This window comes from Myotis myotis, unplaced genomic scaffold (assembly GCF_014108235.1).
Source record: "Myotis myotis isolate mMyoMyo1 unplaced genomic scaffold, mMyoMyo1.p scaffold_m19_p_1, whole genome shotgun sequence".
Lineage (NCBI taxonomy): Eukaryota > Metazoa > Chordata > Mammalia > Chiroptera > Vespertilionidae > Myotis > Myotis myotis.
Window position 1 is genome coordinate 3,821,666 of NW_023416313.1, and position 24,182 is coordinate 3,845,847.

General features: G+C 61.9%; 2 protein-coding genes across 3 annotated transcripts in view; one reads left to right on the plus strand and one right to left on the minus strand.

Moving 5' to 3' along the window:
* STX18 (syntaxin 18) overlaps positions 1-3,603 on the plus strand; it is an 82,333-nt gene extending 78,730 nt beyond the window's left edge. For both annotated transcript variants that reach the window (XM_036328670.1, XM_036328672.1), the window contains exons 10-11: positions 1,026-1,106; positions 1,711-3,603. In XM_036328670.1, the coding sequence (XP_036184563.1) occupies positions 1,026-1,106; positions 1,711-1,806 (177 nt within the window). In that variant the 3' untranslated portion in view covers positions 1,807-3,603. The remainder of the gene's footprint in view (positions 1-1,025; positions 1,107-1,710) is intronic.
* NSG1 (neuronal vesicle trafficking associated 1) lies at positions 2,706-23,684 on the minus strand. Its single transcript, XM_036328684.1, has 5 exons — positions 23,544-23,684; positions 23,093-23,245; positions 21,006-21,122; positions 9,125-9,235; positions 2,706-4,037 (listed from the first exon to the last, which is right to left on the minus strand). The coding sequence occupies exons 2-5, from the start codon at positions 23,219-23,221 to the stop codon at positions 3,837-3,839; spliced, it is 558 nt and encodes a 185-aa protein (XP_036184577.1). The 5' UTR covers positions 23,222-23,245; positions 23,544-23,684; the 3' UTR covers positions 2,706-3,836.
* Positions 23,685-24,182: the final 498 nt, after the last annotated feature.

Sequence of the window (24,182 nt, forward strand, 5' to 3'; positions counted from 1 at the left end):
CACGTAAACTCTCACACATACACCGTACACACTCACACACTGTACACACACACACTTCACACAGGCACTTACACGTAAACTCTCACCAATACACCGTACACACTCACACACTGTACACACACACACTTCACACATGCACTTTACACGTAAACTCTCACACATACACCGTACACACTCACACACTGTACACACACACACTTCACACAGGCACTTTACACGTAAACTCACACACACACACCGTACCACTCACACACTGTACACACACACACTTCACACAGGCACTTTACACGTAAACTCTCACACACACACCGTACACACTCACACACTGTACACACACACACTTCACACAGGCACTTTACACGTAAACTCTCACACATACACTGTGCACACTCACACACATGCACACTGTACACATACGCTCACACACACTCTCCCCCTCCCCTAAAGGAAGGCGGCCCCAAGCCCCCAGCCGTGCTGCCTGTGCCGGGCTGGGGGCTGCTTGGACAGGGGCTCCACGGGAAGCCCAGGACCTGCCTTTCTGAAGCATCCCAAGTGCTGGGGGTAGATGTTTTGCAGACACCCTGCGTCCTACTGTGATATTTAAGTTTGAGCCTTAGCCACGGGTGAGGCGGCGTACGTGCGAAGCCAGCGCGCGTCTAAGGGCACGTGCATCTGAAGCTGCTTCTCTGCACTTCCCAGGAGTGAGACCAGGGCGCCCGGCGTGGGGGCCGCCGTGATCCCCGCTCTTACCTGTTCCCGGCCGTGGGCAGGAGAGGAGGCAGGCAGAGGTTGGGCGGGGTGCAAGCACTGGGGGCCCAATCCTGTCCTGCACTGGCTGGCTGTGTGACTTTGGGCAACTTACTAAACTTCTCTGAGCCTTAAGTTCCCTTCTGTAATGTGAGGGTGCTATGGGGGTACACGGGTTCATGTGTAAACCGGCCCTTCGTGAGCGGCCACTGCGGTCCGTACTGACGTCGGGGGTGGGGAGGGGAGGTGGGGGAGTGCTCACCTGCCCTGTCCTCCAGGAAGCAGAGATTGACAGCATCCACCAGCTGGTCGTGGGCGCCACTGAGAACATCAAGGAGGGCAACGAGGACATCAGAGAGGTGGGTGCTCCAGGCCCAGTCTGATAGGCACATGGTCGGCAGTAGCATCAGCCTCCGGCAGGGCTGCTGACCTCGCCGCCCAGGGCCCCCTGCCGCCCAGAGGAGCGTGGGTGCTCCCACAAGGGTCTGACCCGCTCCCTGAACCAGAGGTGGTGCTCCTGGAGTCACGTGTCAGACCCGCACGAGAGGCAGAGCTGGCGCTGTGCATGGAGGCCCCAGGCCGATGTGGAGGGACCTTGTCAGGAGTGTGGCTGGGGTTTGAGCTGGCCTGGGACTGCTCCGAGGCCACGCCCTCCCATTGCTGGGACCCCAGCCAGGAGCGGGAGCCCTGAGTCTGAGCCTTCGGTCTCAACCCTGGCACAGGGGCCATCTCCGGGGGCGGGTCCCCAGGAGGTTGTGCAGGACCTGGGTGATGGTGACCAGGGAGGGAGGGGCCGCCCTGTCTTCTCGTGGGTTCAAACCGACCTCTTGGTTTTGCTTCATCATTAGCCGCCCATTCAGGGTAAGCACAGGCTGGACAGACATGGGGTGGGGAGGAGGGATGCGGTCCGTGAGCCCCGGGCCCTGCGCCCGGAACCCAGGAAATGCCCGTCTCTGTCCCCAGGCCATCAAGAACAACGCGGGCTTCCGCGTGTGGGTGCTCTTCTTCCTGGTGATGTGCTCCTTCTCCCTGCTCTTCCTCGACTGGTACGACAGCTAGTCCCGCTCCGGCAGCGCGCAGGCCTGGCCTCCACGTAGGCCTGTGGTCAGTCCTGACCAGGTTTGACCACAGCAGGTGGCGCTGAGAGACACATACTCCACTAAAGGGACACAAACCAACCTGGAGTTTTAAGCCCATTTAGTAGCTGAACGAGACAACAATGAACACGAGGCAGATGGGGAAATGGGAGGGGTTGTTATCCTGTCTAGCAGGAGGCAGCTATGGAGGGGCTGCGCCCGGAGGGCACCGCAGGTCTCGCTCCACCAGCGTCTCGGGGCTCAGAGGAGGCACAGCCTGACTTCCTGCCGCTGGGGCCTGAGGAGCTTTTGTTCAGAGAAGGGACGGCCCCAGAGCCCGGGCCTGCTGCTCCCGCTGTGCATCGACGCCCTAGGAGATGTGATGGGACCGTCCGTAATGGCAGCACGGGCTGGAGCCGCATCTGCACACAGCGTCCTGGGGCCCTGGGCCTGTGAAATGCGTGCTGTGCAGACAGTCTGCTGGGCAGTCTCAGGGACCCTCGTGTTCTCTGTGTAAATGAACGACAACCAATAAAGTCCGTCTACTCAAAACTGCAACTGGGCTGCCTCGGCCCGTGAACTTGCCTACAGATAGCAGGTGTGGGAACCCTTTGCCCCCGTGGTCATCACTGTGTGCAAGCGTGGGCACCCCACAGCTCCGCAGCACGCGAGGCAGCAGGCCCACTGCCCTGCGGGTGCGGGCCCTTTCCAGGCACGGTTTTTCCGGACACGCTTGGTGAGAAAGCGTCTGCGTCAGCGCGCACCTCAGGAAGCCATGTGCTCGCAGCAGGTCTCACGGTCATTTATTTCTGATCCACTAAAAACGGCACCTGTGACACGTCCACCAGAAACGACACGTTCAAGTAACACGGAAGGAATGGCTGGATGTCTTAGTTCTATTTAATCGTCTTACACACTTACTTATCTAACTGGCAGTTTATAAACATATACTTTAATGTCAAGATTCGGTTGAAACAACATTCTTACAAAGGTTGTGAGTTGAAATGTCATAACTGGACTTGCGAGGTGCCGCCCAGCCCCGCCCCAGCCTTTCCTGCCTGCTTCTGACGTCGAATGAGTTACATCTGTTTCACAAAATTAAGTTAAAGTGCCCTGGCCTCCAGCATTGACACTTTCACTTTTCCCACCCAACTATCTGTTTAAAAACTAACTTGCCAATAGGGCCGTTGTGCGCGAGTATTCACGACAGAAGTGATCAGGGGCCAGTGGGCTGCGTTCCTGTTCAACCAACACATCACGAGCAGGACGACTACAGGGACAGGGCGCTCTGCAGCCCGGGCCCAGGCCACCCCTTCCTGAGGCCCCTCCCCACCCACTGACTCAACGACATGCACTCGAGCAACACTCGGCCTGACAGTAACCTGGTGGCACACGTCCTCTGCACGGCTCGGCACTGGTGCCGTCTGGCGGGAGCGGGAGCACCGCCTGCTCTGAGTGGCTGGGGCATTAGGTCCCAAACAGCCAGGTGTTAAAAGAAGAAATGCCAGCCCTGGCCAGGTGGCTCAGTGGGTTGGAGCGTCAGCCCGCACACCAGCAGGCTGCAGGTTTGATCCCGTCCAGGGCGAGCACTAGAGGACACTGATCCATGTTTCTGCCTCACATCGATGCTTCTCTCTCTCTAAAAATCAATTTTAAAAAGTGTATCCTCAGGTGAGGATTAAAAAAAAAATTCCACAAACGCATTGTCTGAAATCCAAACCCCTCGCATGTCCAGTGTAAGTTTGTTTTTTGGCCACATCCAATAAATTGCAGCGCAGCAGCTACGTGGAGGCTCCTCCCGCGGAAAGTGGCGCCAGCCCTCCAGGCAGCGCGGCACACGCCGGGGATGCCCGGGGTGGGCTGCAAGTTATATTTGCAAAGCAGCATTAGCAGACGGAAGCGGTTGCACCATAATGAGTAACCTCTAAATTACCGGTAATTATATTTAATGAAATGTCCCTCTGAGTCCCTCTGTCGCCTGCAGGTGGCCCCCCGTCAGGAACTGCCCACCCGCTAGGCTGCCTTCTCCGCGGCCTCGGTCTCCTGCTCCGACAGCTTCTCCTCCGACAGCACAGACATCCAGGGCGACACGGAGCGGGTGATGCTCTGCTTGGCCAGGTTGTAGTGGTTCACGACCGCGTAGAACTTGTCCGGGGAGTGCGGGTCCTGCTCCGCGTAGTAGGCCGCCAGGCCGTTGGGGATGCACTGGGTGTTCTGCAAGACAAGAGGCGCTGAGCCGCGTGGACGCGGAGGGGCCAGGGCGTGCAGCCCCGCGTCGCCTATGACAGCTGACTTCACAGGCAGGACCGAGGTGCGTGGGCCCCCGGGGCGTGTGTCACTGGGAGCCGGGCCCTCCCACTCCATGAAAGATCTTACACTAGTTGTCCTGTATCTTAAAAACAACAAACCTTTGACACATCCACCAGGAATAGCATTCAAACAGCTGGGCTCTCAGCAGCCGGGGCGGGGGGCGGGGAGGTGGTTGACAAGCAAAGGAGACCTCGGGCAGGAAGGTGGGGAAGGGGAGGGGGAGGTGTGGCGAGAGCGAGAGGAGGAAAGGGACGGGAGGGAAAGCACTGGGAGCCCAGGTGAGGGCCAAGGTGAGGCCACACCTGCAGGGCCCGCTGGGCAGTGGGAGTGTGACCTGCCGTCCACAGCACAGCAGGAAGTCGCCCGGACCTCGAGGGGACACGGGCGGAGGAGGGCTGTCCCGGAAACTCCCGACGGGGATGAGGCTCTGTCCCGACAGAGCAGGTCACGTGGGAAATGTTGCTCCCCGGACATTCTGCGGGAGATCGGGCTCCTCCGTGAGCAGCTACTTCCCGGGGGAACAAGGAACCGGCAAAGGCAGTGTGTGCACCGCCCAGCGGGCAGGGCTGGGAGCCGGGAGACGCCAGCTCTGGAGACAGGCCTGCGCGTTTCCAGGTCACATTCTGAGCCTCTGCTCCCTCCCTTGAACACGGGCTATGAGTCACGCCTCCCAGGCACTGCGAGGACTCAGGTCAGCTCGGGGAGGAAGCCAGGCATGGCCACGGGCCACGGTGGACAGGACAGATAAAGAGCCGCAAGGCGCACCTCGGAGTGAAGCCCTTTCACCGTCCGTGCGTCCTGACCCCGGCCACGCGGGGCTCCGGGAAGTGCAGCACGCCGCCCCAGGGGGCTCTGGTGGTGCCCAGCCTGCACTGCCACCTCCCTCACTGTCCTCCACCTGCCGCTCCCTGCACAAGGGCCCACAAGACCACCTGAGGTGGGCAATACCCGCTGAGCAGCGAGCGGGGCCGCCAAGCGCCCAGGGTGGGACCAGCAGCCACTCAGGGTGCGGCCCACACCGGAGCTGCAGGAAGAAAGTGCTGGAGGCAGCCTGGGCCTGGACCAGTGAGGTCACCCAAGGGGGCGTGTTCCCAGCAGCCCGCACACATGCGTCCCCACTATCAAGTCTTCCGCACACGCGAGTTCCACCAAGAGAAAGCCGTGTGGCCATGGACAGAGCCAACAGGCATGCCCAGAAGAAGTAAATGTGTGGGGCTGGGCCATGTCCCTATTGTCTGACGCCGGCCTGTGCAACTCGGATCAAAGGGAACCGCGGAAACCTGCCCCCCACACCCCCGGCCACACCCCCGTACATCTCCTCAGACACGTGGCTGGGGTCACCCGGAGAGGCCTGCTCAGCAGGACCTTCCTCCCCAGGCCCGGAGCACGGCGCCTGCCCGGGATCCCCCCCCAGCTCTGCTGTGCCACCCTGGGGCTGGGGGTCGGCAGGCTCAGCCCAGAGCGTCAAAGGGGCTCCTCATCAGGTCCCAGCCCTTAGCCCTGTGGTCCCCCACAGGGAAGAGGGGGCCCAGGCTCGGGGTCACCTGGTTTCTCTGCGTCCTAACACCTGGTAGTTTCCAAGCTGTCGGTATTGGCTGCTGCTGTGAGGTGAGCCCAGGCTGACCCGCCCACACGGTACTCCCAGCACCTCAGGAGACCACACTCAGGAAATAGATGCTGAACAGGGCGTGGCCGGGGCCCCGCGACCTCTGCCAGCGTCCTCCTGTGGTAAGTGTCTGGCAGCCCTCGGAGATCTGGGGCAAAGGCCCTGGGAAGCCTGCGCTCAAACATGCAGGAAGGGGCGGAAGGGCCTTTCTCCAGCACTCACCCCTCCCCTTCTCCAGCCTTACCAAGGGCACGGGGCTCGACCAGCAGCTCCTAGCTCCCCCCCCCCCCACCCCGGCCGCGTTCTCCAGGAAGGCACCTCCCCATGAGATGCCAGTGGAAAATGCCAGTCCCGAGACAGCTGCAGAGCAATCCCTCGGGGCTGCCGCCACGCGCCCAGGGCTGGCCGTGCGCCAGCATCACCAGGCGGCACCCAGCAGACAGGGCCATGCAGGGGTCTGCCCCTCCTCCGGCAGGGAGAACCCAGCCCCAGGGAGAATGAGCAGAAAGGAGACCCAGACGCCATGGTGGGCTGCTGTCCTATCTGTGAGCCATCTGTCTGGTTGGGGACTGGCCGTCCTCTGTGCACGGGGTTCCCTAGGCCATGGCTCCTGTGGGATCTCTGCCCTCCATGACATCGGCCCTCTGAGTCGCCAGCTCTGACCAGGTGCCACCTCCTGGCCTCCCCTGCCCCCCAGATTCCATCCAGTCCCATGTGACGCGAGTCTCCCCTCTGTGCCCAGCACACGACCAGTCCAGACCCTCATCTCCTGGTCCACAGCAGCAGCCCCCCAGATCACCTCACTGCCTCCTGTCACCGAGGGACCACCCGTCACATCCCCTCCTCCAGGGACCTCTACCTGGCACCCCAGTCTGGCCCCAGCACACCCTGCCGTCACCTGTTTGGGCTGCTCCCCGCCAACCACCGGTTTGGCCTGCAAGGTCTGCTCAGCTGCTCGTGGGTCAGGCCAGCCTTCCTCCTCACAACTGCCTTTAAACCAGGGGGGGAACCTTTTTCTGTCGAGGGCCGTTTGGATATTTATAACATCATCCTCAGGCCATACACAATCATCAACTTAAAAAGCAGCCTGCTGTAGTTGGTCAAACATTTAATTAACTGGCCCTAATGCCTTGGCAGGGCCAGACCAAACAATTTTTCGGGCCTTACATGGCCTGTGAGTCGATGTTCCCCACCCCTGCTTTTTTTTAAAAAAATATATATTTTTATTAATTTCAGAGAGGAAGGGAGGGGAGAGAGAGACAGAAACATCAGTGAGAGTCATGGTTCGGCTGCCTCCTGCACGCCCCACACCGAGGATCGAGCCCACACCCGGGCATGTGCCCTTGACTGGAACCGAAACTGGGACCCTTCAGTCACTAGGCCGACGCTCTAGCCACTGGGCCAAACCGGCTCCGGCCCCCACCCCTGCTTTAAACCAGGGAGGCTTCTGAGCCCCCAGACAGACTAGAAACTCAGCCCCGGCCCAGGGCGTGGACAGGGCTCCCTCCCACCCCATGTTCAGCCCTGCCTGGAGGCGCTTCCCCGGGTCCCTGCACGGCTCCCTCCCGAGCCTCCTGCAAGCCTTGCTCAAAGGTGACCCGTTCTAGAAGCGCCCCATCCTGCTTTGCTTGCGTTTTCCAGTGCTGACAACCCTGTCACTCGGTGTACAACTGCCTTCACGGTTCTTGGGAGAGTCAGGGAGCCTCAGGCAGGCTCCTTCCCCTTGGGCGCCCACTGTGTTCAGCACCTGGGACAGCAGCCCCCAGGCAGGCAGGCAGGCAGGCAGGCAGGGACCAGGGCCGGTGGGGGAAGGGCGCGTGTGGCCCTATGGAGTCCATAGTATGGGCAGCACAGCGCACAGCGCCGGAGGAGGAAGGGTGCGTGTGGCCCTATGGAGTCCATAGTATGGGCAGCACAGCGCCGGGGGAGGAAGGGTGCGTGTGGCCCTATGGAGTCCATAGTATGGGCAGCACAGCGCACAGCGCCGGAGGAGGAAGGGCGCGTGTGGCCCTATGGAGTCCATAGTATGGGCAGCACAGCGCACAGCGCCGGAGGAGGAAGGGTGCGTGTGGCCCTATGGAGTCCATAGTATGGGCAGCACAGCGCACAGCGCCGGAGGAGGAAGGGCGCGTGTGGCCCTATGGAGTCCATAGTATGGGCAGCACAGCGCACAGCGCCGGAGGAGGAAGGGCGCGTGTGGCCCTATGGAGTCCATAGTATGGGCAGTGCAGCACAGCGCCGGAGGAGGAAGGGTGCGTGTGGCCCTATGGAGTCCATAGTATGGGCAGCACAGCGCACAGCGCCGGGGGAGGAAGGGCGCGTGTGGCCCTATGGAGTCCATAGTATGGGCAGCACAGCGCACAGCGCCGGAGGAGGAAGGGTGCGTGTGGCCCTATGGAGTCCATAGTATGGGCAGTGCAGCGCACAGCGCCGGAGGAGGAAGGGTGCGTGTGGCCCTATGGAGTCCATAGTATGGGCAGTGCAGCACACAGCGCCGGAGGAGGAAGGGTGCGTGTGGCCCTATGGAGTCCATAGTATGGGCAGCACAGCGCACAGCGCCGGAGGAGGAAGGGTGCGTGTGGCCCTATGGAGTCCATAGTATGGGCAGCACAGCGCACAGCGCCGGAGGAGGAAGGGTGCGTGTGGCCCTATGGAGTCCATAGTATGGGCAGCACAGCGCACAGCGCCGGAGGAGGAAGGGCGCGTGTGGCCCTATGGAGTCCATAGTATGGGCAGCACAGCGCACAGCGCCGGAGGAGGAAGGGTGCGTGTGGCCCTATGGAGTCCATAGTATGGGCAGCACAGCGCACAGCGCCGGAGGAGGAAGGGCGCGTGTGGCCCTATGGAGTCCATAGTATGGGCAGTGCAGCACACAGCGCCGGAGGAGGAAGGGCGCGGGGCCAGGAACCTGGTCCAGCCTGGCCTGCTACCTGGGCAAGGGCCCTGCATCCCTCACGTCAGCGACACCCAGACCCAAGTGACCCTGTATGTGTGTGTGTGTGTGTGTGTGTGTGTGTGTGCGCGCGCGCGCTGGGCTCTCCTACTGTCATGTCGGCATGCTGGGTGCCACGCTTCGGCGTCGTGGAAGGAGGCACCACACCAGCACCGTGAGCACCCAGAGCGTGGGCCACGACGCAGCAGGCAGACAGGACGCAGCCGGAGCCCTTCTGTGCCAGCCCCGCTCCCACATCCCCGTGGCCGTGGGCAGCCTCCCTCTAGGGGCCTCAGCTTCCCCACACCCTCAGGTGCCCTCCCTTTCTGAGGCCTCCCAGGAGTCTCCTCCCCCGGGTCCCGCCCGCCCTGCCCCCACCCCGGGGCCTCCCCCAGGCCTTTCCCAGGGACCTGAGTGAGACAGGGGCGGGGTCCCCAGGGGCCGCGGCTTTACCTTGAGGATGAACCCGTCGGGGCAGAGGCGCTCGTACTTGTACACCTTGTAGACGACCAGGAAGACGACGCAGGTGAGGAAGGCCAGGGCGATGAAGACCAGCACGGAGACCTGCGGGCAGGCAGACAGATGCACACACGGGTGTCTCTCATACACACACACACACACACACACACACACACGCAGGCCCAGAGACAGTCACAATCACACACGCACGCACACACGAAGGCACAGAGACAGTCACAGTCACACACACACATGCACGCACAGAGACAGTCACAGTCTCACACACACGCACACACACGCAGGCACACACACACACACGCAGGCACAGAGACAGTCACAGTCTCACACACACGCAGGCACACACACACACACACACACACACACACGCAGGCCCAGAGACAGTCACAATCACACACGCACGCACACACACACACACACACACGCAGGCACAGAGACAGTCACAGTCACACACACACATGCACGCACACGCAGGCACACACACACACACACGCAGGCACAGAGACAGTCACAGTCACACACACACACACACACACACGCACGCAGGCACAGAGACAGTCACAGTCACACACACACACACACAGTCTCACGCACCCAGACACTCACACCAGCGTGTGCAGAGCTGTCTCGGAAGGAGGTCAGCAGAATCACTTTTCACTGGACAACTTTCCATACCACTTTCATATCCACCAGACCCATGTGTCACCTTCATTTTGTAAATTAGCTATTTTTAGCATTCCAGGCCCTTCCTTGAGAGCTGCAGGCACAAATATGATTAAGCCTCATGGACACTCAGACACGTGATGGATGGTTGCCCGTCTGACTGCCGCCATCACCAGGTGACGCAGCAGCCACCCGCTCATCAGCTGTCCTCAAACGTCTCCTGAGGCCTGGCCGCCGCCCGTGCCCTTGAGCAGGACCAGTGAGCAGGAGCAGCCCCGGGCCCCACCCCTCTGCCCGCCACAGTGTCCCTGCCTGCTCGGTCAGTGTCTGTCCCCATCACAGAGGCCAGTCTCCAGAGCAAAGACACGGCTTCCTTCCCTGCTGCAGGCCGAGTGCCCAGCCCAGCACATAGTATATGCTCAGCTAACGTTTGCAGATAAATGTACACAGCGTGTGGGAAGAGCACAGAGGTGGAAGGTCCTGCCCCAGCTGGGGGACCTGGGGCCTGGAAGACAACATGACCCTGACCCTGTGCCTGGCACTGGGAGACTGACAGGATGGAGCTGGGGCTGGGTCAGGGGAAGTGCCATCCAGTTCCCGGGGCAGGGATACAGCCACCTTGTCCCGGGCAGCCCAGGGAGACTGCAGAGGGAGCTAAGCGTGAGGCTGGGTGACAAAGGAGGTCAAGTTGTCCAGAAATGGGAGGGGCAGTGGCCCCGGGGGCATGTAGCCCCAGAGGGAGCAGCAAGCAGGTTCAGGTCTTTCCAACAAGAGCAGGAACCCTGCAGGCCAGGAGCTCAGAGGGGCAAGGTAGAAACTCAGCCCCTGCAGCCAGGCTCCCGTCGCTCAGCGCCTCTGGGCTGGGGCTCCTGCCTGCCAATGGCTGGGAGAGGACCCAGCTCCCAGACTGGCGGGAGGGCCGAGGGCCCAGTGCACACCGCTGAGGCCAGCACCTGGGCCGGTGGGCCCTGCGAAGGAGGACTGAGGAGGGGGAAGAAGGAAAGAGGAAGGAGCAGGGGGAAGGGGGAGGGGGGAGGAGGAAGGAGGCGTTTGCTCTTGCACTGCAGCTGTCACCTGTCTTTCCCGCTCACTCTGGGAAGTGCAGAGCTGGGCTCAGTGCCGGCCACACAGCCTCCCCCAAGCCTGCCACCCACCCCACCCGAGCCCCCTCCCACACTCACTCCCTGCAGCTGCTCACCCGAATCTGCCCTGCCGGGGACCCAGCCCCTGCTGCAGCCCTCGGGGCCATTAGGCAGCTTCAGGGGGTCCCCACAGACTAGAGCAGCAGGGCTGCCTCACCCGGGTCTGTCGCCAGAGCTGTACTATAAGCATCTCCTTCGTAACCTTTATGTTTTGGGTGTTAGTGAGCACCATTACAAAAAGGCCCGTGGCACGCGACAGGTTAAGCCCCATGAGAATACAATCTCAACAAAATCTTAGCAAAGTGAATTCAGCAGCACATTCCACCAATCGTGCACCACGGTGCCAGTGACGTAGGATGCCCTCCAGGAATGCAAGGATGGCTCAACACCCACAAGCCAGCCACTGTGACAGAGCCCGGTGACAAAACGGAGGATAAAACAAATGGTCATCTCAACAGATGCAGAGAAAACATCTGACAAAAGCCAACAAAGGGGGTACAGAGGACACACACCTCAAGATAATAATAACGGTCGTCTAGGTCGTGCCCACAGCTGACATCATACTCAACAGTGAAAAGCTAAGAGCTTTTCCTCTGAGAGCAGGACCAAGACAAGATGCCCCCTCTTGCCCTCTTACTCAACACAGTATTGCAAGTCCCAGCCAGAGCAACTGGGCAAGAAGAAGAAGTAAAGGCCTCCAAATTGGAAAGGAGGAGGTACAGCTATTTGCAGATGGCATGACATCATACACAGAACACCCTAAAGACTCCACCAAAGCACTGTCAGAATCCCTCAACCATCCAGCTAAGTCGCAGAACACAAACTTCCGGTTACAGGTGTCTCGCACTTTCTGAGAGTCCGCGTTACACTGCTTGGCTTTTACAAAAGACCTGCATCTGTGCCTGTGCTCGCGAACGGAAAGCGATCGGAAGAGGATTCACTTTCATGAGCAGAGGGGAAAAGCAGAAAAAGCGCTGCATCCATTTTGCAGCGAGCCAGGACGCAGGCCCCCCCCTCCCCCTGCGCAGCAAGAGGGCCCGCGAGCTCCTTCCCCAGAACCACGCCAGCGCCTCAGCATCCAGCCCTGGAGCTGGAGCTGACTGAGCAGCTGGGCGTCAGCTCCACGTGCTCTGTGCGTCTGCCAGCAGGCTGCGGCTAAGCTATCAGAAAGCCCACGCTCGCCGGGGTGTTACGCTCAGCATAAAACTGAATGTGATCAGGCACTGCAAGCGCCATGAACGAATAAAGACACTGCGTGTGCCTTGGATTTGGGGTCTTGGAAACGCTCACGAGTTGTCCATGTAAGTTAACAGTAATCGCCTCTTTGCTTTAGGCCGCTCCAGCTCAGACGGCTCCACAGGAACCTGTGCTTTCAGATCGTGGGGGACACTGGCGCGCGTCCCGGGGAGGTGACGTGCAGATGGGGACATAGTGACAACACTGCACTGTGTGTCTGCAAGTCGCTGAGAGAGTAGATCTTAAAAGTTCTCGTCACAAGAAAAAAGAAAAGTGAGGTGACGGATGTTCACTAGACTTACCGTGGTGACCACTGCAGTGTGTGCGATACTGAACCCTGTGGGCACTTCTGAGCTGATAGAATGCTTCATGTCAATTCCATCTCAACCTCAAACCACACAGATCCCATCTCCAGTCCCGGAGGGGCATCCTCAAACCTGACCGGGACCTTGGGAGCCTCATCAGAGTTTGGTTCGGGCACCCCATCTGTTTAGGTTTAAAAATAGCTGGAGCTTGCCCAGCCGGTGTGGCTCAGTGGTTGACCATCGACCTATGAACCAGGTCACAGTTCGATTCCCGGTCAGGGCACATGCCTGGGTTGCAGGCTCGGTCCCCAGTGTGGGGTGTGCAGGAGGCAGCCCATCAATGATTCTTTCTCATCACTGATGTTCCTCTCTCTCTCTTTCTCTCTCTCTCTTTCTCCTTCTCCCTCTAAAAGCAATAAAAATATTTTTAAAATAATAAAAATAGCCCTAACCGGTTTGGCTCAGTGGCTGGAGCGTCGGCCTGCGGACTGAAGGGTCCCGGGTTCGATTCCCGTCAGGGGCATGTACCTTGGTTGTGGGCACATCCCCAGTGGGGAGTGTGCAGGAGGCAGCTGATCGATGTTTCTCTCTCATCGATGTTTCTACCTCTCTATCCCTCTTTTTATCCTTTCCTCTCTGTAAAAAAATCAATAAAATATAAAACAAACTAATAATAATAATAATAATAATAATAATAATAATAATAATAATAATAAAAATACCCCAGCTCTCCCTGCGGGCTGTCAGGAACCACTTCCTGGGCTGCTCCTCCTGGAGCCCGGCCTGAGCCTTCCGTCCGGGATCCCAGGCCTCAGGGCCAGGAGCTCACGGAGCTGAGCAGTGAGAGTGGGACAGTCCCCAGAACAGGCAAGGGAGAAGGGCAAGGAAATAAATCCCGGAGGCAGCAGGAGGCAGCGGCGGGCACAGCCCTTCCCTGCAGCCGGTGCCCTCGCTCCCCCTCACTCTGCAAGCCCCGGGACCTAGGAAGCTCGCGGTGGGAAGAGGGCGTGGAGTCCCCATGTGGCTACCTTGGCCGGAGGAGAGGGCCACAGGCCTCCCGGGAGCCCCAGGGCTCAGCACTGGCTCCTGAATCTGCCACCCACCACCTGCCAGGCGAGTGACAGCAGGTGGCCCGCACACCTCACCTCTACGAGGGAGCGCCTCTCCCTCTTACACGTGTATCAGGAGAATGACAGGGGTGGACAGCATGTATCGGGAGAGCTGTGTTCCCCCCGAATCACAGAAGTCCTACCCAGGCACCTGTGACTGACTTTATTTGGAATTGGGGTCTTTGCAGCTGTGATGAAGTTGAGGTTATCAGGGTGGGCCTAACCCACAGCTTTAAACAGCCCGCAGTGCAGGGCCCGGGGAGGCTCCCCCGTGCGTGTGCCAGGCGCATCCTTGCCTGAGGCACTACACATGGGACTGTACACGCAAAGGAAACCAGCCGTCCTGAGCCCCTCCTCACCCTCCACAAAGCCAGTCCCCGGGTAAGGATTCGAAACACGCACGTGTCCTCGGTCAAATAACCTTCCGTTCGGGGGCCCAGCCCGCCCGATGGGGCTGAGCAGCCTCCTCCACAGATGGCGTGGGGACAACTGGGTATCTTCATGCAGAAGAATGACACTGGCCCCTCCCCTCCCACCACACACGGAATAAAGCCCTGAATCTGAAAGCTAAAGCCATGAAACTCATAGGAAAAAAACGTAAGAATTAAATCTTCACGACCTTGGATTTGGTGCCTCAGACATGACACCCAAAGCACACGCAACAACAAACATAAGTCAATGTGCTCCCCCCGGATTAAGCAGCTGTGTGCATGGATGAACCGTGGCAAGCGAGGGAGAGGACACCACCGACGGCAGAGGACGTGCCACGGGGTGCGGGTCCGTGTCCAGACCTACGAGGAGCGCCCACAGCTCAACCCGCAGACAACCGGCCCGTGAAAACGGAAAGGACGTAAAGCGGACACCTCTCCAAAGAAGGGAGCGCGTGGCCACGGAAAACAACTCGCCGTCATCGGCCGGTAGGGACCGTGGCCACAGCACGGAGTCAGCACGGAACGGCTGTGACAAACCCACAGGGAAGGGACCGGCCAGGCGAGGCGTGGGGGACGCGCCCCCGCCTCGGGGTGAGCAGGTGGAAGGGGCCGCTGCCGCGGAGCCCGCCCCTCCACCTGTTAACGGGAAACCCCCACGTGAGGGACAATCCCACTCCCGGAAATAACCCGAAACCGCTGGAAACAGGCGTCCAAACAGAAACCTGAACACGCACGCCCACTGCCCCGCGGGCACACGGCCAGAGGCGGAAACAACTCACGCGTCCACCGCGGACCAGGGACACACAGGGCGGCCGCCCGTGCGGTGGAACGCGCCTCGGCGTGAAAAGGCAGCGGCTGACCCCGATCCACACGGACGGGCCTTGGAGACACGACGCTGTGGCTCCGTTTCCATGAAGTGTCCGGAGCAGGGACCCGGAGGCGGAGAGGTGGGCGCTGCCTGGGGCTGGGGACAGCGCTGAGGGCAGACACCCTGCAGACGCAGCAGCCGTCACCGAGAGGGACACCGTAAAGGCACACCGAGTGCCATGTATGTTTTACCACAATTTCTGACAACGGGGAGGAGGCCAGTGGCAGGGCTGAGAGGTCAGGACCAGACGGTGAGCCCAGCCAGAGCGGCCCTGCCGGGGGCAAGAGCGGGCTCAGTGTTTTCTGGAAAGAACAGCCAGAAACGGGTCGCAAACAGGACGTGGGCCATGGGTGCCCGGGACAGGGAGTCTGTGAGGAGGGAATGTGTCCCAGGTGCTCAGCAGTCCCGGCTGACGGCTCCTGCCCGGGCACCCCCAGGGCCTGTGCCCACGGTCACCCAGCCTGCCCGTCTGGGCCCCGCAGCTCACGAGAAGGGCCTGGCCTGGAACAGCCCTGCGTGTCCACGAGCTGGGAGGAGGAGGCTCCCGTCCTACAGAGGAGGGACTCGGGCGGCAATGACCTGGCTGTGTTCCCGTCGATCTTTCTAGCCGGCGTCTCCCCTCCTCCTGGGGGCCTGCCGTGGTGACTGCCCAGGGGGTGGGAGCCCTGATGTCTGCAGCTGTGGGTGCAGGGGCCAGAGCTGGTGGGCTCGGTGTCGGAGGGACTGGGTCCCAGTCTACTTCCACCCTGGCTGCTCCTTAACCACTCGGACCATAAACCCCTACAACAGTGGTTCTCAACCTTCTGGCCCTTTAAATACAGTTCCTCATGTGGTGACCCAACCATAACATTATTTTCGTTGCTACTTCATCACTGTCATGTTGCTACTGTGATGAATCGTCATGTAAATATCTGATATGCAGGATGGTCTTAGGCGACCCCTGTGAAAGGGTCGTTCAACCACCAAAGGGGTCGCGACCCACCGGTTGAGAACTGCTGCCCTAAAACATCAGGACAGCAAGCTCGACCCTGGAGAAGCTGGGCCTGAGGGACGCTGTGGGGATGGCGGCTGGGCTGTCCTCACTCGGGGGAGGGGAAGGAAACGTGCCTGTCCGCTGAGCAACGCAGTAAAAAAAACCTGAGAAAATAAGACGGAGCCTGACCCCGTCCAGGGTTTGCAGCGGTTTACCTACAAGTTTTAGGTAACCCGCCCAAAGGCGAGCACAGACCACCCCACTCCTTTTCCCTCCTGGATGGAGCCCCACTCGACCGCTGGGCCAGGACACGTGGGCTCTGCACCCTCCAGCCGGCACCGAGTCCCACGGCAGCTCGCGGAGGTTGGGGTGTCCAGCCGCAACCTGAGGGGCTCCGGGGCACCGCTGACTGCTGTTCCTGAATATTTAACAGATGCGGCTTGAACACGCCCGGGGCTACCTGAGAGGGGGCTCAGGGTCATTAAGGATGCGAGGGGAAGATGCCAACCACCCCGACAACGCCTTTGTGAAGGTGCACAGGGCCCCCCACTGCAGCATCGAGTGCCAGCAACGGCTTTGGCTGGTTTGGCTGAGTGGATAGAGCATCCACCTGTGGACTGAAGGGTCCCAGGTTCAATTCCGGGCAAGGGCATATGCTCAATCCCCAGTAGGGGGTGTGCAGGAGGCAGCCGATCAATGATTCTCTCTCATCACTGATGTTTCTCTCTCTCTCTCCCTCTCCCTTCCTCTCTGAAATCAATAAAATATATTTTTTAAAAAAGAAGTGCCAACAATGGGGACCATACACACCAACATGGTCTCTCCTTCTAGAACATTCTCCCCCTCTGGGCGGACAGACATTCACGCAAGGCAAGGCCGACCTTGGAATCTCATCACAGCCCGAAGGCAACATAGCAGGGGTGGGCGGGGAGGGGTGTGGTTTGCTCACCCAGAACCACAGCTCACAGAGAGGGGGCGTGCGCCCCGAGAGGCAGCCGCAAAGCACAAAGGGGCTGGCGAGCCCTGCGACCTGCCTTTGACCCGCCCAGTCATGGCCCCAGCATCATCCGAGGCGGGAGGGCATCCCGGGAGGGCATCGGCCGAGGCGGGAGGGCGGGGAGCAGCAGCCCCCAGCAGCACCGACAGGCCGCCCCGCGGGGGCGAGTGCAGATGCGCAATTAAAAAAGGTTTATTCTCGGCACAAACACACCTCCAGCTAAAGAAACGCGGCTTTTCTGGTTGACGCTGACATCCTCGGGAGCCTAGACATCTGGCCGCCGCGGGGGGACGCGTCCTGCAAGCCCAGAGTGGCCGAGCCTTAGGAAGCCCTGTCCCCAGCCAGCAGTTACCTAGCAACCAGCCTAGCAACCTGGTGGCCAAGGGATCCATCCCCGAGTGATCACCCTGCAGTAACGTCAGGACTCAGGTCTCGAGGATGCCAACCGGAGGCACAAAAGACCAGGCTCAAGCCACGGTTTAAGGACAAAGGGGACGCGATTGACTTGTTGCTTTGCAGCTGAGAGGCAGTTTCTCTCTCTCTCTCTCTCTCTCTCTCTCTCTCACACACACACACACACACACACACACACGCACACACATGCACACACGGGCGGAGAGTGAGGTGACAGCGGGGCTGGCGACACACACCGGGGGCCAGCACCAAGAGGATGAGGAAGAGGGGCGCCGGCCTCAGAAAGGGCCTCCCCCTCCCCGCCCTGGCCGGTTTGGCTCAGTGGATAGAGCATTGGCCCTGGGACTGAAGGATCTCGGGTTCGATTCCGGTCAAGGGCATGTACCTCAGTTGCAGGCTCAACCCTGGCCCTGGTAGAAGCACGTGTGGGAGGCACCAATCGATGAGTCTCTCTCACATCGATGTTCCCCCCCACCTTTCCAGTCTCTCTAAAAATCAATGGGAAAATATCCTGGGGTGATGATTAACAACAAGAAAAAAAGGAGCACCCCCGAGGGGAGTGCCTTCAGAGAGGCCAGAAACAGAACGGCTGTAAAAGATGGAGAGAATGTTCCGGAAGGGCGAGCACCCAGCCCTCAGAGCATGCCATAACCTGGGGCTAGGACACACCCCCGTCCACAGGGATCACCTAGAGAGCGGGTGGCAGGGCACCCTCCCGGGGCGGGCCCCTGTGCTTGTCCCCCACCCCCCCAAGCAGGTGCGCAGGGAGCAGCCAGGTAGCCCCTTTGGAGCAAAGGCAAGCGGTGCCCCTGTGAGCCCCGCCCGTGGGCCTCCTGGTCCGACTGGCCGCTCGCTGACCCTGTGGCCCCGGGCGGGTCACGGCCCCACTGGGTGAGGAGCGATACCGCCTGTGAGGGGCTCACACGCACTCGAGGCCCAGGGGCGCTCTACGGGGCCCACTCGCCTCGCCTCCCTGAGCACTGCGCCAGGCGGCCTGAGAGTCACCAGCAAGGGTCCCGCTGGGACTGGGGATTCGGCGCCGAGGGGAAGGCGTCGGGCAGGGGATGCGCCCCCACCAGGATCCGGCACCTTCGTTTCTGGCTGATGTGGCCACGGGGGCCGAAATGCCGATTCCACTCCCAGGGGCCTTCACTTCAAAGGCTCCCACGGACCTCACCAGCACCCTGTCACAGGCCTCCCACCAGGAGAGCCGGGGCGAGGACAGCCCCTCAGAGGAAGGGCCAGGACCGTGACGGGGCAGGAAGGTACAGGAAGGCCCAGGGTCCCGGGGAGGCCACCCGCCTGGAGGCGCACAGGACGGTGACCTGGTTCTGTGGGGCTCACCGTCGGTGTTAAGTCAGCAAAGGGGAGGGTCCCTAGAGCAGAACGGTCACCCCAAGGGGGCCTGGTGAGAGCTCCCCGGCAAACGGGGCTCCAGGAGGCACGTGACCTCGGGTGTCCCAGCCAGGGGCAGGCTGCCTGGGGGGGGGGGGGGGGTTTAATCAAGGTCTGCCTCAGTTTCCCCTCCACTGTACAACGGAGACATCACAGGCACACGTCACCAGGTGTTTGGGGCGGAATGAGATAATCCGTGTAACAGGCTGGACCCGGCGCGTGGCTCACGAGCACCCCTCAAGGTTAGATCTGTGGCGGCCTCACCTCGGGCAGTGGGAACACCAGGGCGAGTCGATCCCCGGGGCTTCCGGGGGCGGTGATGCCTGAGCTGGAAGGGGAGGCCGGGGGGTGCGTGTGGCAGGAGGTTGGTGGCTAGGCCCTGGGCCCACAGGCAGGGAGTCGTGGGGAGCACCCCAGCCCCCCGCTGGGCACCACCTGGGACTCAACAGCTTCATCTGTAAAAGGGGCTCGTGACACCCCCTTGGGGTGGCTGTGGATCGGTGCTGGGCGCCTGAACACGCGTGGCCTGCTCGCTAGGAGGCGGGGGGATGGGCTCCCTGCTGCACAGGTGCTGAGCTCCGACGGCACGCATCGCCTCCTTCACGTTGGGAGCAGAGAAAAGGCAGGTTCTGGCACCGCGGCTGGTCCCCTGGACGGGCACAGGCCTCTGAGGTCCTCTGCGCCCAGGCTCTGGGCAACCGGAGCCAGGTAACCACCCGGAGGCCCATGTGGCTGCCAAGCGCCTGGTGCCGAGGTGCGTCACCCATGCCCTCAAGGGGCCTGGGGACCCGCACCAGCTGAACGTGTGGGAAAGGCACCCGTGAGGGACCCGGCGCTGGGGGACCGCCTGGCACCGGGGACACTCGGCAGATGAAGGGACAGCCATTCAGTGCCCGCCCCGCCCCGTGGACCTAACATGCCGGCGCTGGGAGAGGCGGCCAACCGGGGGTGGGAAACCCAGACAGACTCAGTCCCGCCGGGGGCTGATGGCCGTGGTGACCTTCAAATCCAGGTCACGTCTGCCTCAACCGGGAGACAGTCCCAGGGCACAGCAGGGGCAGCAGGTGAGGCCAAGCTGCTGGCCAGGGAGACAGAGCAGTGCTGACCCCGGCTCAGCAACCTGGTCCCGTAATGAACCTCACAGCCAGCCAGCAGCTGTCGGAGCACCAGCCACAGGCCCTCCTTAGACCAGCAGGGGCCACGGCCGCAGACCGCTCGGGGCCCCAGCTTCCCCACCTGCAGGGTGGGCCTCCTCGAAGCACTTACCTCGGGGAGGGCTGTGGGAGGAGACGAGTTTACACGGAAACACCCCGTCCCCCAGCAACTCTGATGGGACCCCTGGACCGGGCAGGCCTCTGAAGGGCTTTTCTCCACCCAGGGAGCAGTGTGGAGGGGCGGGAGGGGGAGGGATTTCAGATCACCGGCCAAGCCCCCTCACCTCCTCTGCTTTCCATCTCAACTATTAACCAACCCCCAGGGCTGCCCGGAGCTGGGACAGGGCTCCACGTGCAGACACTCAGCACAGAGCTCACGAGTCCAGGAGAGCGCGAGGAGGCCACCCTGCAGGGCCAGGCGACGCCTTTCAATCCAGTGAGGGCCACCCTTTCACCATCTGTGTTTCCCAAAGAGCAGGTTTCCAGATCAGCACCCGAACTTGTCCCCCAAGCAGCACAGCAGTGTGCACGCTCAGAGCACCCCAGGCCTGGGGGGGACCCACGGTTCAGCAGCTGGCCTCCCTGGGAAACCGCCCAGAGCAACGCTTCCCTCCCCAAGTGAGCACGTCCGGAGGGCTGCCCAGCCTCACCCTCTACACCGTGTAAGCGAGGCGGGCGGCAAGGAGAGGCTGGCACAGAGCTCTGGGCCCCGGCCCTGCCACACGGAGCTGTGGCTGCTCTGTGCCTCGATCTCCCCATCTGCAAAATGGGTCATCCCGACAGTACCGCCCTCGGGGGGCCATGTGGATGAGCTGGCACAAGTGAGGGCGCGGTCCGTGTCGGGCAGGGAATACGGGCAACAGTCACCCTCCTGCTACTCCTCCTTCCGGACTGTGGGGTCAGTGTTCCTGCTTGCTGAGTGGTTTTCACGTTTATGACCTTTGTCTAAAGGAGGGTTTAGGGGTGGGTTTCCCCCATTATTAAACTAAGTCACACGTGACCATTTGGGAAGATGAAGTTTTTTAAACCACCAGTGGTTTGGTGCAGCTGGGTCAGCCCAGATCCGTCCTGTCCGGTGCCTGCCCAGGTCATCGCTGCGGCTCGGGACCCTCCCCAGGCCCAGCAGCGCCTCGCCGCCGCCCCCCGCCCCCCCCCCCCCCCGCCACTCACCTTGAACCTCTCGGACATGCTCTCGGTGACGCTGACCGTGAACTCGGCGATCTTGTGGACGCGCCCTTTGCCTTTCTTGCGGTCGGGCTCATAGTCAGTCTTAGTTTTCACGACCACCTTGTCCAGGAAAGAAGCAAACGTGCGGTCGGGGGGCAGCCAGGGGCCTTCAGACACACCTGCCCCAAGAGGGTGCTCGCGCCCAAGGTCCCCACTTCACCAGGAAGCGCCTCCCGGGCAGAACCAGAACCGCCACCAACTCCAGGCCATCCCTCGGTGGCAGGCCTTGCAGAGAAGTGACCAGTCAGTGATCCTGACAGCAGCCCCGGAGGACAGTGGGAACTGAGGGGCAAGGGGTTAGGCTCATGGGCCGAGGCCACACGGCCAGCAGGTGCCGGCTGGCAGGCCTCGGCCGGACTCCCGACTCCAGGCACAGGGCCTGTCCACCGCCCAGTGACCTTGGGCACATCCTGTATGTAACTGAGACTCAGTTTCCTCATCTGTGACCTCAAGAATCTTTGAGACCAGCACTCAGTCCCTGCTCGAGCCCTATCTCTGGGCGTCCCTGCCAGGTGCCCCCTTTGTCTGAACAGGCCCGGAGATGGGCGTCATTACCGGCCCAGGCCACTCCATTGGTTGTCAGGGACGTCCTAACCTATATGACCTCCTCCTGATAGAGCCAACTGTTTACCACACGGTTCTGGAATGGAACAGACTGAGGGAGAAAGAGGAGGGCCCGGCTGAGGGGAGGGGGCCGCCTGACAGGCTGCCTCGGGCACGGCGGTCCTGGCACAGGCCGCTGCTCGGGGTGAGGCAGGAGGGCGAGGTGGGGGCAGCGGGGCCAGGCTGTGCTAACCGGGCAGGCATGATGCCTGGACAGGGTTGGGGAGCTCGGAGGCCGAGGCCTCAGGCAGCCCAGCCCCTCCGGCCAGGCCTCTCCTAGACCATCAGGGCCCCAGTGGCACCCCGTGGCCAGGTGCACGGGTGTGGCCTTCCTCCCCTTAAACACCTGTGCCGCCCTCGCTCCTGCCCGCCCCAACCTGACAGACAATACAGCTGGGGACCGGCCCCTGCGGGAGGGCTGAGCGACCCCAAAGAGGACCCACTGGCAGTAAAGGGGTGGTCTGGAAGCAAGGACCCCCCCCCAAGGAACCCCCATCCCCACGGCCGCCAACAACATGCCCAGGAAATAGCCAAGCCCCAGCCAGAACCTCCTCCCCAGGGACTCAATGACACAATAAATGCAAATGTTCTTCACTGGGAACGGAGTGTGCTCACTCCTGGCCGTGGCAGTGCTGTGCCCATGGCCGTGCTGTGCCCCATGGTCGTGCTGTGCCGGGTGGTCTGAAGCAGCAGCAAGGGGGTGAGAATGGATATTGGTTTATTGTTTCAGGTGCGAGTTTTACAATTGTGTTGACTTTTAAACATCCTATTTACCCGTTTAAGTGTTAATTCCTGAAAACATTGTCCCTAATGAACACAAATCACTTGACTGGATGCTGCATGCAACAAAAGACAGGATTCTTTAAATTCAGGGGAAAGCCACCTCTCGCTGCACTAACACTGAGGGGCGTGTGCTCGAGATTTCACAAAGGAACAAAGGAGGAGGTGGAAGCCGGAGCACAGCCCGCAGCATCCTCAGCGCCCCGAGGGGTGGGGGGTAGGGGGTGGGGGAGACTCAGCCCCTGGGAGCCCCCCCACCCCACCCGGCCTCCCCTCCGCGAAGGCGCAAGCAAAGGGGCAAATCCGGCTGAAACCGAACCTCCTAGGGAGGCACAAGCGGCAGCGGCGCCGCGCTCACCCCAGACCCAGAGCCCCGGGCACCGCGGGGCAAGGGCAGGGGCAGGGCTGGGTGGCAGCCTTGGGGCCAGGGCACCTCGGACAAGACGCCCACGGAAACCAGGAAAGGGCCTTTCCGGGCGCTCGGCTCTCCTCAGGGCCCGGACCCCCGACCCGGAACCCCCATCCTGGGGGTGGGGTCCTCCCGCCCCACTTCGCGTTCCGAGCGCACGCGGCGGGTTTCCTTTGTTGCAGCCGCCGCCCGAGATTTGGGGTTCGCACCCGGCAGCGCGGGGTGCGGGGCCTCTCACCTTATCCGGGGGCGGGAACTGCAGCTGATTGACATCGAGGGGCGTCATCAGGGGGATGGTGTCGAAGCCATCCTCCAGCAACGCCTGCTTGGCGCCCTTCTCCGCGAAATTGTTCCCCAACTTCACCATGGTTCCGGGGCCCCGAGGCTGCGCCTGCGGAGGGGCGGGCGGGAGTCACCGCGAGGGGCGCGCGCCGCTGTCCCCCGCTCGCCAGCTCCCCCCTTCCCCGGGGAGGGGTGCGGGGCGCGGCGGTCGCGGCCCGGGCGGGGGTGCAGTCTTTACAGATTCAGGCCCCGCGGGAGGGTGAGGGGCGCTGCCTCTGCCGGCGAGTCTACGCGTCCCCGGTCCTGGCGCCGCAGCGCCTGGAGACCCCCTCCCGCCTGGGGAGACCCGCAACCCCCGAGCCCGCCCCGACGGGAAGGGCCCGCTTGGGCCCCGCCGCCCCACTCACCGCGCCGGCTCCCGCAGGTCAGGCTCCCGCAGGTCTGGGCTCCGACCCGCTCCGCGCTCCGCGTCCCGGCTCTGCTCGCAGCAATGGCGGAGGCGGCGCGCGCGGCCGTGCGGGAGCGAGCGATTGGGCTCGGCGGCCCCCTCCCCTCCCCTCCCCTCCCCTCCCCTCGCTCCCGCCTCCCTTCCTGCCGCTCCCGGGGGTGCGGTGCGCGGGTGAGTGTTCGCGTGTGGCCGGGCGCCCCCCGCCTTGACGCAGCGCGCGCCCGACGCACAAAGGAGCTCGGGGCGGGCGGGGATGGGGCGCTCCCGGGGGACCCCACGCTGCAAACTGGAGGGGAGGGGAGGGGCCAGCAGGGGGAAGGGAGCGCTTCCCGCTGGGGAGTCGCCGCGGCGAAGGGCACCCCGGAGCTGGGGGCCGGGGATGCGGGACGTGGCAAGAGGGCTGCGCAACCCTGGGGCGGTGCCCGGGGCGCAAGGCGAGTCGTAGCGGAAAATGGGGGGGATATCCTAGGGATGGAGTGACCCCCGAAAGTGGGGGAGGGTGCCCCGTCTGCAGCCGCTCCGACGGGGAGGGAGGGGTCTTGAAGGATGTGAAAGGTTTGGGGCGATTACAGGAGGCGGAGGGAGGCGGCAGGACCCG

Excerpts from the sequence above, each read along its gene's own strand:
- NSG1 (XM_036328684.1), bottom strand. The coding sequence starts at position 23,221 with ATGGTGAAGTTGGGGAACAATTTCGCGGAGAAGGGCGCCAAGCAGGCG. Across the intron at positions 21,123-23,092 it reads AGTTCCCGCCCCCGGATAAG|GTGGTCGTGAAAACTAAGAC; the intron begins GTGAGAGGCCCC and ends TTCCTGGACAAG. Across the intron at positions 9,236-21,005 it reads GCATGTCCGAGAGGTTCAAG|GTCTCCGTGCTGGTCTTCAT; the intron begins GTGAGTGGCGGG and ends GCCTGCCCGCAG.